At 46.4% G+C, this 12,434-nt stretch overlaps 1 protein-coding gene across 5 annotated transcripts in view; it reads right to left on the bottom strand.

The window, feature by feature from the left end:
* Window positions 1–12,434, bottom strand: part of GLI3 (GLI family zinc finger 3) — a 277,561-nt gene that overhangs the window by 72,543 nt on the left and 192,584 nt on the right. For all 5 annotated transcript variants that reach the window (XM_053218660.1, XM_053218659.1, XM_027071602.2 and 2 more), the window contains 2 exons: window positions 1,110–1,323; window positions 211–324 (listed from right to left, as the gene is read on the bottom strand). In XM_053218660.1, coding sequence (XP_053074635.1) covers window positions 211–324; window positions 1,110–1,323 — 328 coding nt within the window. The remainder of the gene's footprint in view (window positions 1–210; window positions 325–1,109; window positions 1,324–12,434) is intronic.

Raw genomic sequence — 12,434 nt, forward strand, 5'->3', positions numbered from 1 at the left:
TTCAGGTTATAGCCCACACAGCTTCTTGCATTTTCTTTGTGTTTGCTTCTGAGCGAGAAAAACAAACGGAGTCACTCCACAACTGGCCTTTTGTCAAATGCATGGGTACGGCCAAGGTCAAGGCCAAGGCCACAGTGAATGAGGAAATGCTGTGAGAGACGCCAGCCCAAGGGGAGCAACGAGCTGACCGGGGGAGCTGCGGTGCCTCACCTGCTGACCCCGTGGCCCTGGGCTGGGCAGGTCTTCGTCGGGTTTGATCTTGGACCGTTTGTTGTGCATCAGGTCACCGGTGCTACTCACCGCGGACTCACTCGTGGGCTTGTTCTGCCGGTCACATTTGCAGGGACAGAGACAAAAATTAGGTTTTCATCAATGAGCGGGACCATCGCTAAAACATGCAACTCTAGACAAGCAGACTTATTTGGCATTAGAACAATAACACTGATAATGCTCCCATCCCACGATTGCAGAGCTCAGAAAGTGTGTTTGAAGTGAGAAAATACATCCACGAGGCAGCTCCTTGTTTACACTCAGGACTAAAAACTCCCTGTGGCTTTTAAAAGCTAAGAGAATAGAGCAGGGGGGCCTGGGCTTTAATGAGCTCCCACAGCGTGTTTAGAAGAACAAAGTGGTGAGTTGGGTAGGGAACCAAAAGAAACCATCTGCAAAGTTCTCTAATTCAAGGATGCAGATTCTTCTCGGGGCAGTATTAGTGAGGCGATAAGAGGACACAGAACAGAGGGCACAGCATGGTTCTATGCTGCCCGTGAAGTATCCCATGATTCTAGGCGCCAGGGGGCAGTAACCGAATGAGAGCAAACCCTCATGCAATGTAGTCTACTGGGCAGGGTTAGAGACAAAACCAGGTCAGAGGGAAGCCTCATCAGGCAGCCCGCTTTTCCACCAAAGATGAGATGACTCTGGTAGAAGAAGCTACTGTTTGGTGAGGAACACATACGGGGTGCATTCGTCAAACCTGAAGCCTGCGGCCCTGGGTTAGGAAGACAGGTTACAGTAAGGAAGCCATGACCATGCTCGGAGCTCACGAGGTGACGTGGCTCTCCTCTAGGATTACAAGACGGATCAGCTCATCGAGCTGTCTCTCTTACCTGTGAGGACTCAGAAGGGCCAGAGCTGACCTGGACGGGGTTCAGAACCGTAGGGATCCCAGGAATAGGCCTCTGCGTTGGAAAAGTTGGGGCAGGGTGGATGAGTGGAGGGCTGTGTCCAAAGGCCGAGCCTAAGCTCTGTTGTCGGCTTAAGATTTGCTGATGCATATGGAGAGACACGGGTGCAGAAGGGTAGGTGAAGCTCAAGGCAGGGCTGCACGGGGGAAATAAAGAGAAGACCATCATTTACGCAGAACGCTGAGGTTACCGCAAGCGCGCTATGCGCGCATCTTTATGCCTACTGTTACATCCCAAATTACGTGAGGTCTGTCTGTTTAAATTAGAAGCTAAAAACAGTTATTGATGAACACCTTGGAAGCTTCCAAGAGAAACACGGGTACTGAGGCAGGACACGCGCGTGCGTGCACCCATACAGGCGCGCGCGTACGCACGCACACACACACACACACACACACACACACCTGAAAGAAGCTTCAGCAAAACGGAAACAAAAGGCGTCTGCTCAATAACGGCTATTTATTGCAATAACAAACTTCATATAAAAATGAGAATGGGTGACGACATGCTTTATAGTACTTTTATTGGCTCTCAGTGCTGTATGTTCCTTCGCATGGGGCAATTCCTTTAATCTCGGCTCACGCTGCGTGCTTTCATATGTCTCCAGATCTTATTACAAGAGGAAGGAAAATCAATTGGTTAAATGTGTTTTGAACACCATGCTTGTCATATCACTCATTTGTTTGTAAAGATGGAAAGCTTGGTTCATCCAGAATGCCACCTAAAGAATTTCCATCAGTGCCGTCTGGTTACAGAAGCTGATGGATTAACCTCTCCTGGCTGAAATCGGTGATCAATGGGCTTCGGTGGAGGAATATTCCAATGGGAGAGCACAGCCCCCTCTCCCAGCTAAATGGCATTAAATGTCTATGAAAGCCCATTATACATGCTAATGCCTGTCACCGCTTCATTATGCCACAGCGTCGCCCAAGCCACTACAGTAAATTCCGAGGAAGCCACACTATTACCTAAAGATTTCTCGACAAGTAGACAGTGCCAAACCATTCTTTGTGCCAGCACAGTTTAGGAGTCAAGTCCTCTTAAAAGAATGAAGTGTTCTTGAGGAATTTTCCAATGGTTTTAAAAAAATGCATGAAAAACTCTAATTGCATTCATGAACATTTCTTTCTTAAAAATAATCGGTGAAAAAAAACATATATATGTATTTCCCCCATCCTGCTGCATAATACCCAGAAAGAATCAGGGTTTCTTGTAGTGTCAAAGGTAGAATTCATGCAAATTTCCAATCTGGTGGGTTAATTACTATTGCTGTTAAGCGCATTAACTGAGAATATAATAATTACAATAACAAAATGCAAACCATTTCAACAACTTTAAGTAATAATTCCGAAGATATACTCTGTTCATTAATGTGACTCCACATTTTGCCTATTTGACTACAATCCATGAAAGGCGGCTTCAATGGGATTACATTACTATTATTCCTACAGAGAACCTTGCATTACAATAGCTTGCCCATTTAAGACTGAATATCATTAAGAATACCCTATGAGAATTTCGCCAGGCTTGGAGGAACTCTCCTTTCATTCTGTATTGTAGTTCTTTAATAAAGGAAAGCAGAAACATGGTGAAAACAGTCATTGTTCACAGTAAGTTAGGGAGAAATCAGTAATAATATTCTGTTTCTGCGGTGCTACAGTTTCTGCGTGTGTTTCCGAAAGCAACCATGAATGATTACGGCAAGACTCAGCTAAGGTAGCCGCGTGGATGATTGATAGGGCATTAATCAAAAGATGCATATCTGCCTCAGAATTTGTCCACAAGCTTTCTTCTAATAGCTGATTTCATGTTCACTGAGCTCTATGCCCGTTTGTCCAATTTATTTTTCAGTGTACAAGCCATTCATCAAAAAACACAATGATTTAACACCCCCACCCTTCTCCTTTTGGTGAATGGGTATTACGGAGTATAACTACCTTATTCTGCTCATTAAAAAAGCAAAAACCAAAAGAGCCCACTACACACGTATTTACAGTGAGACACAGACTTTGCAGGAGCCTCCAGACATCTTGCCAGAGTTTCCTGAGCCCACACGACCAGGCAGGTGTGGGAGGGAGCACGGACGGTCAGTTACACTTCTAATTCTCAGAGGCACGACATCTGGGGGCTCAAAAAAGTCAGGACCTGATTAGGAATCGAGGCCATTAGAGAAACCATTTCATAGGGCAGGAAACACCCTCAGTTGTATATATGAGCAACGTACAGATGTTCATAGCCACGCAGGATGGGTCTATTTTTCCTTTTAAGAAGACGTGGGAGAGCAGGAAAGCAAGGCCCAGCCTCCTGCTGCGGGGCGGGCCCTGTCCTCAAGGTACAATCAGTTTGACCTCAGCGGACAGAAGGAAGGGCGGGGACAGCTTTTGACACATTTGGGGAACCAACGTCCCGTCCCCTTGTGGGCCTGCTTTTTTGCAGGTGACAGGAATAAACCTCCAAAATCCATGTCAACTCTTAGGGATACCACGAGAACAGGCACAACGGATGAGCATGTTCAACCTCACTGCTTATTCCTAAGGAGCCAGCCACGGGAGCGCTCTCTCCTCCACACGCAAAGGGCAGGCGGTGGCGGGCACCCGCGGTGGCCTTGTCCCAGCCTGCAGAGCCGGGGCCACCGCTGGCTCCTCGAGGCGCTGCGGGGAGCTGGCTGCTCCTCTAGATCGCAGAGCCTCTGCAGAACTCGATGACAGACGTGGTTCTTGGCTCTGTCACAGCATCAGCCAGGATCTGGAGCCAAGGCTCTGCTCGCTCTCCGGAGAGTGTGGAGGGGGAGGCAGAGTTGGTGAGGAAGGAGCAGAAGAGGGGCGATGTTTGGGCACTGCATAGGGATGTCGGCAACAACGGAATGGATGCACGGGGAGAACCGCTGAGGAATTCCCACGGGAGGGGGGTCAGGGATCAGCAGGAGAGTGCCCGCACACCGGCACTGTGGTGTCCTTCCTGAGCTCCGTATGGCTGGGTCTCAGCTTTTACACGTCACCTGCTCAGACAGCAAGGCCTTCTGAGACTCACGGTCTGTCTCAATGAGCCCCTCGGCATGACTGGTCCAATCACTCTCTCCTGTTGGACATCTCTGTTCCCCAGTCACACCGGCATACTCCGAAGTCACACCCTCCCTCCCTCTAGACGGAAGGGTCCTGAAGAGCTGACCCTTTGGTGCCTGGAACACTGCCCAGCACACAGCGGGCACTCAACGGTGAGTCAGCGAGTCACCAAATCTCTTCCTCAGTTCCCAATTGCTGCCGCAGCAAATTACCACCAACTCAGTGGCTTAGTTACTATCACTTAAGTCACACACACTATCTTGGTGGCTCACGAAACCAGCGTGTGTTCGTCTGGAGTCCACAGGCACTTTAGAAGCTGCCCGCATCCTCTGCTCATGGCCCCATATCACTCCGACCCTCTTCTCCAACTCGAACTCTGACACACCCCTGCCTTCCTCTTGGAAGGATGCTTTTCATTACATCAGGGCCACCTGAATAATCCAAACTCATCTCCTAGTCCCAACATCCTTAACCACAGCTACAAAATTCCTTCTACCGTATAAGGTAACGTGCTCATGCGTTCCTGGGATTAAGACGTGGAATCTTTGGGGGCCGATCACAGTCAGAGCAGTCCATTCAAAGGAAAGCGTGTTTTCCTCTGAAAGCTACAATTTGACAACGTGTCTGTAAAACACAGTAGAAACTAAATTAGTGTCTAGGTTCCGATTGTTCTATAGGACGTCAGTGGCTGAGGATAGTCTTTTGCTGAACACGGAGGTCAGAATTAAAAAGAACAAAAAATAAATCCTACCTTTAGAAACCCTAAAAAAAAATAACTTGCTAAATAGTTCATGTATTCATTTCATAATTTCCTAGAGATATCAAGTATTGCTATTGTTGGGAATTTTTATAAATCTCTTCTGTGTCCTCTAAAGGAAGACACAGTCTATTTAAAACTTGGTCTACCTGAACTTTATTACTTCAAAGTCTTTTACATTTCTGTGCACCCTATTCTTTCCTGTGGATCACTTGAAGAAAGATTAATTTTACAATCGGACTTCTGGATCCTCATCACTCAATATTTAGCTATATTAAATATAATTAAAGAAAACTTTTTAGAGCTTTCACTTCTTTTCCCAATGACTACATGAAAGGTGGGGTAACTTAAAACACACAAACATTCATAACAATGTGACCTCTAATTATCTATATTTAGTCAATGAGACTAGGAGAGAAGCATCAGATGGCCCCCATCTTCCCAAGCAACGTGCTAACAAGGTCACAGGCCTGCCGAGACAACGATCCCAAAATAAGTCTTATGGAGGAGAAGAAAAAGAAGTGCTAAAGTCACAGAAGTCTGAGGAATATGGGTTCCACAAGCCCGGGATCCTGTGGTGCTGTGACTACGGGATGTGTATTCCAAGCGTCCCAGCCCAGATACAGCAGAGGATCTTCTAGAAACTAGTGATCCTGGCAAAACACTTTGAGCAACACTCTCTTAGGACAACAGTTATAAAGTCAGAATAAATTAATTTCAATACTAATTTGACCTTCCCTTTTCTCAAGAGCAGAAAAAGAGTAAAAGAGGGATTTTAGGTCGTTGACTATAATATAGGTGGTATTCTCTTCCATCAAATATAATTTCTATCCATTAGGACAGATACACAGTTATTAAATTTTTTGTTTTATACAATACCTTAAAGGGGCATTCCTCTATGTTTGGTGACTTGGGGATAGAACTCTGAGCACATGTAAATAAAATTACACACGCACGGTCACTTGGGCGCATGGGTGGCTCAGTTGGTTAAGCGTCCGACCCTTGATTTCAGTTCAGGTCATGATTTCAGTTTGTGAGATCATGAGATCTAGCCCCGAGTTGGGCTCTGCACTGACAGCACGGAGCCTGCTTGGGATTCTCTCTCCCTTTCTCTCTCTCTGCCTGTCCCCCATGTGCATGAGCACTCGCTTGCTCTCTCTCTCTCTCTCTCTCTCTCAAAACAAATAAATAAACATTTTAAAAAAACAATACAAAAAACAAAAACTACTCACGGTCAGTTCCCCCATTATGTTCAGCTCTGAGCTAAGCTAACAATGATCAACAAACTGTCAACTGAGTGGGAAAAAGCTCTTCTATTTTCCAAAGGTTTAAAATGAAAACTCCCAAAGTCTGAATCTTTGAGAGAGTTTTGATGTATTTATTCTCTACCAAAAATAGAGGTAAAGTTTTGTCAATCTTCTTTTGCGAAGCGTGGTTAAATTTTGCAAACTGGGCCTCATTTCTTAATTTGCAGTAAATACATAGTCTCACCTCACTCCTCCGGAAGTCTCCTGTCTGAGAATCTCAGCAAGTATCCCCAGTCTGGCTAAAATTTGGAGTGTTAAGTAGGAAGAAAAGATGTTAAATGAAATGTCCTAAAACGCACACACTAGGTCATTCTTCAACTCGGTTACGTTTTAACTAAGTACTTCTATAGATCTCATTTATAGTCCCAAAGCATAAAATCATTTTTAAAATTGGAAAAGTTACATATTATTACAATCAATATAGAGAACTCTGAAATTCATAATCAGTTTTTACTTTCACAACATTGTTTTTTTCACACCAAGGAAGTAATGTGAGTCAACATTTGTACAGAAACCTTGTGATCAATCTGTGAATCAAATTTATATTTAACTCCTAGAATGATAACGTAAGTGGGGACGCTAGAGTTGGTATTGCAGACAATCATTCCTTAAACATTTATTCAACCTTACTATACGTAAATGTATTTCACAGTCATTACTATTCAAGTCAGATGGATGAAACCCAATTTAAATGGCTGTAAGATAAGCCCGTGTGTTTTAGAAACAGTGCAGGAATTCTACACACGGTAGGAGTAAGAGGGTGGGTGGGGTGCCTGGCAGTGAAATATTGGAACAACACAGCCGCCTAATTTGGCCTGCTGCAGTCCTATATGTTGGGAGGGTAAACAGAGCGGATTACAATATTGAAAGAGCTCTGTCTGTCACTAAATAAAAACCAGGAAAATAAACCGAGGAATCATAAGAACAATGGCAAGGGGCCAGGGGCGCCTGAGTGGCTCAGTTCAGCGTCCAACTACTGGTTTTGGCTCAGGTCATGATCTCACAGTTTGTGGGCTTGAGCCCCGTGTTGGGGCTCTGTGCTGGCAGTGCACAGCCTGCTTGGGATTCTCTCCCTCCCTCCCTCTCTGCCCCTCTGCCACTCGTGCGGGCATACAAGTGCTCTCTCTCTCTCTCTCTCTCTCAAATAAATAAATAAATTTTAAGAAAGATAGCTAGAGGCTGGATCACCCAGCCACTGCACACTTAAAGGTAAAAGTTTCCGTTTTATCATTTAATGACTTCCATCCAGACGTAAGATGGCGATTTTCCTGAGAGCTGCCAAGGGACGTCCACTTGCACTGAATTGGCTATGGTCCCTGTGTGTTAACGTACAACCTAGACGGGGAAAGGAGGAGGAGACCGTGGGGCACTGAGCAGCGCTGCACACATCTCACTTAAATTTGCTTCAGCAGGGAGGCCAATCAGATCCCAGGGTCATTTCTGGAACCCTCACCATCTCCAGCCAGCGTGAAGGGTAAAGCACATGTGGTGCCTCTGGATTCTTGGGAAATGTCTTGTTTTCAGTATAAAATCGGTGCTAACTTTTATAAATGTGTTTTTCAATTGTTCTGGTGGTTGCATTTTGCTCAGACGTGAATTTCTGAAACGCCCTTAACAGAAATGCGCGTGATACTTTTATGATGTATTACCTTAGGCCCTGGCACTGGGATCAAGAAACTTCATGCTGTTGAGGCGCCTGGGTGGCTCAGTCGGTTAAGCGTCAGACTCTTAGGTTTCGGCTCAGGTCATGATCTCATGGCTCATGAGTTCAAGCCCTGCATCAGGCTCCGTGCTGGCAGTGCAGAGAGCCTGCTTGGGATTCTCTCTCCCTGCCCCTCCCCAACTCACTCTCAGAATAAAGAAATAAACTTAAAACAAACAAACAAAAAGAAACTTCATACTGTAATTTCTGTGTAAAGAATCCAATGGGGACATTTGCCTTTCCGGAGCCGATTTCTCCAAGCTCTTTGGCTCATGAAACTGGTATCAGAGGTCAAGTTAGGCAACAGTCAATGCCTGGTAACAAAAGGACCCCACAGTTGGACACACTGGCTTCAAGAAGAGAGAAGAAAGAAAAGTGGGGGCGGGGGGTGGGGGAGGAGGCATTCTAATCAAAACGGACTTTGTGGCCACTCTGTGGCTATTGCGCTAACGGGGTTGTCCACGTTCTGGTTACAGCTGTGGAATTTCCTGCACCACAGCTGCCATTCAAAGCAAGAACAATTCTTTGCAGTTTTGCTGAGAACAGGCTGACAGCTATTAGAACTTGTGTATGTACAGGCCCCAGGACACACATGCCTGCACGTGCTTTTATTTGAAAACAGAAAAATAAAGCTTCCACTTCCATCCGTAAAAGCTCCCAGGACAAGTTTACTGGAAAACCCAGCATCCTCGGAAGTAAGGAGCACACGAGTAAGACCCGCACACTCACAAAGCAAGTAAATATCACCCCCACATTTGCACTGACGCATACGTGCTCTGTGAATACTGCCTTGGGCAAAAATCCATTCGGCTTTATACGACAGAAGTGTTTTAAAAAGCTCTAAAAAGCCACTTTCCATTAAACAAACAACAGACAGGACCTCCAGCAACATGAATACCAGTGACACATTCTCCATGTAACTGCTCGGCCATGCAGACGTGGGTAGAAAAAAACATCAGTTTTTCAAAAACATCCTCAGGTATTAATACTGGTCCCCTGTTATGAAGAGCATTTCCTCCCAGGCCTTTTAACCGTGCCTCCCACTGGAGATTTTTAAGTGAAGGAAGGCCTCGCGGACAGAAAGAAGTTCAGGGTTGGCATACACTAGGCTCTGCCCCGTAAGTAGCTGAGCACCTCTGATCTAGCCCACTAGCCTCTCTGAGCCTCAGCTCCCTGGACCCTGACACAATGCAGCCTCCTTGGGAGCTTTGAAGGCTTCCTGCTGTTCCTGGATCAGTGGCCCGGGCTGTGCACAACCTGGCCCCTGCCTGCCTCCAACCTCAGGCTTTGGGACACCCTCCCTGTTCACTGCCATCTGGCGCCCTGGGCTGCTGACGGTCCTCAATAGCCAAGCTCTTCCCGTCCCAGAGTCTCATCTGCCCCACTCATTCTTTCGTACCTGATCGGAGGCTTGTCCCCTTCATGAGTTCTGTGAGGGCAGGGGTCATGCCTCTCACCCATTTTGGTAGCCCCCATGCCCAGCACAGTGACCAGCACAGAGCTGAATATGGAGCTAAATCTCTGCGGAGCGAATGACTAACTGATTAACTGAAGGGCTATATAAAGCCAATGGCCACCTATGGCAGTAAATAAGAACGATCTTTCTCCGTTAGTATTCATCGCTTTCGCTGCCACTGGGGGCAGGAGTTTGTTGCCACTTTCAGAAGATGCAATCAGTGTTTCAGGACCCTGGGGTCATTGGCACGGTGTTCACCTATCCCTCAATGTCGCCCCTCCCAACTTGTGACCAGCACACATAAGCTCGGAGCTGAGCAGCTGCGGAGGCCGAGCTTGTTCCTGTCCGGCCTCAGGAAGCGACAGCGGACCGGACAGACGCGCACTTCCTCCGGCAGCTGCCGCTGGACAGGGACACACAGGCTGTCCCGTCCCCAGCTGGAGCCCACGGTGCGGGCAGCAGACAGCCTGTTCCCACTGGTGGCGCTGCGGTGATGGGCACCTGACTCCCGCTTCCAGGGAGATGTCGGTCCTGGCCACGCCAGACCCCAAACCACTAAGGACACACACCCATCTTTGTGTTGGCCATTAAAGTCAAAGCTGGAACACTGGAACAATTGGATTGGAAATGAGTGGGTTCCTCATCATTCTGTTTATGTTCACCAGAAGACAACGGGGACAGGAGGGTCACTGGAAAGCCCTCTCTTCCGACAGCAGTTCAATCTTGAGGGGAAGGCAGCAGCAGAAGCAGGGGTACTGCTACGGTACTGCCCTTAAGGGGTATTTATAACATCCGCCTTAACCACATAGAGCAGAGGTTGCTGGTTGTCTTTGATAAATGGGAATCATCTAGGCCTAGACGGGAGTCTTCAGGGAGACAGACAAGGTAAAACTTCTTGAGACAGTCGAATATTTCACAACCTTTCTAAGTGCGTGGGGTTTTTCTGAATGGTCATTTTAGTCATGATATATATAAGAAAAAGGCTTATGGTGGACATTGGGACAAGATGTTTGAAAAGTGAGACATTAAAATCAAGTATCGTGTTTAAACATGCTTTTGGGAATAAATACTTGCTGCTTTTCTTTTTCCAAATGTTTATTTATTTTGAGAGAGAGACAGAGAGAGAGAATGAGCAAGCATGAGTCGGGGAGGGGCAGAGACAGAGGGAAACAGAGAATCCCAAGCAGGCTCTCCCCTGTCAGTGCAGAGCTCAATGCGGGGCTCCATCCCATGAACTGTGAGATGGTGACCTGAGCCAAAGTCAAGAGTCGGACGCTTAACCAACTGAGCCACCCAGGCACCCCAATACATGCTTTCCATGGTATTTTTATAGCACTCTGAAATATTAAGTAAGAACCATACACAAAGGGAGACATTTGCTTTTTTTGTCCCTTTATTTTGTATCCATCCCTCTATCTCTCCATAGCTATCAACCTATGGACATACACTATTCATAAAGACTGGAATATTCTGAAAGTCAGAATTATTCATCTACCACGTAGGAAGTTCATTTAATAAAGGTGGTGATGAGAATTCTAATTACTCACTAAAGAGCTCCTTCAGTTATTCACTCAAGAAATATCCACTGAGTGGGGTCAAGGTGACAAGGCACAGACGTTGTGGGGGGCAGTGTGCAGCCATGAAAACACAGCCCTCTGGCACGTGCATTCTAGCAGAGGGGATGCACACAACAAAGTTCTGGATGAGCCAGCAAACATGGCATTTCAAATAGTGGCAAGCCTGTTAGCAGCCTCTTGGAGAATAGCACCTGAACTGGACAGCTAGGTGAAGAAGATCGCTACGACGTTTGTTAGAAAACTGAACGTCCTCTTTACAACTTAACCAACAACATTATTCTGTGCACTGCTGATGTCAGAAGCAGGTTAGGTAATGAAAACAATGAAAAAGGCAAATGCGTTTGGGGTCAGTTAAAAAACAGGGAATTGGATGGGGCACCTGGGTAGCTCAGTGGGTTAAGCGTCCGACTTCAGCTTAGGTCAATCTCAAGGTTCATGAGTTCAAGCCCCGCATCGGGCTCTGTGCTGACAGCCCAGAGCCTGGAGCCTGCTTTGGATTCTGTGTCTCCCTCTCTCTGTGCCCCTCTCCTGCTCACACTCTGTCTCTGTCTCTCAAAAATAAGTAAACATTAAAAAAAAAAAAAAAAAGCAGGGAATTGGAGAATTGGCATGTGACCTTCTCCAACTTTCTCTTGCAAAGGCCCACCACGTTGATGCGTAAAACAAGGGGAAGAGTATGCTTTCCAAAATCACCGTGACATGAAAACAATGAGAGTGCCTCACACCAAGCACAGCAGAGATTACACGCATCCTAAGTCCACACTTGCTCCTGTATCTTGCCCTCTGGACAAAGTTAGCTACCCTTTCTAGCTTTCTGTGCTCATGCTTCTTCTCTTTCCCTGCCATCCACTGGTCCTACTATGTACTGATTATTTCCCAAGTGAGTTTTTAGTGCACACGTTCAAACTGAGAACAGGGCAAGCAAAGCACTAACATCACTCCCGCTACAGGACGGACAAACAATGCTGATGATAATGATTCTAATTACTGTATTATATGGCACGCCGATCACGTCCTGGGTTACCTGCATTGCCTTCCATGCATTAAAAGCTACATCTGACCCTAACACACACTGGCTGTCTACTGAAGAATGAGAGGTCAGGCTGCCGGAGAGAAGACAGAATGGAAAGGATCCAAAGGTGAGGAAGAACATGAGCACATGGTGGCTGGGCCAAATGTGAACTTCCTCTTCCAGCTCTAATGAGAATGACAGGGTCTGTGTGGCAGCTCTTTGGAGGCAGGGGAAAATGATCAAGCCAAGTCAGAATTTGGTACTAGATTACCTGGGCAAAGGTGAGCAGATCAAGAAGACAGAGAAGATGGGGGCAGGGGTGAGAATAAAGAAAGACAATGTTGTGACCGTCAATGGACCGTATTCAAATCTGA

Source organism: Acinonyx jubatus, chromosome A2 (assembly GCF_027475565.1).
Source record: "Acinonyx jubatus isolate Ajub_Pintada_27869175 chromosome A2, VMU_Ajub_asm_v1.0, whole genome shotgun sequence".
In the NCBI taxonomy this organism is placed as follows: domain Eukaryota; kingdom Metazoa; phylum Chordata; class Mammalia; order Carnivora; family Felidae; genus Acinonyx; species Acinonyx jubatus.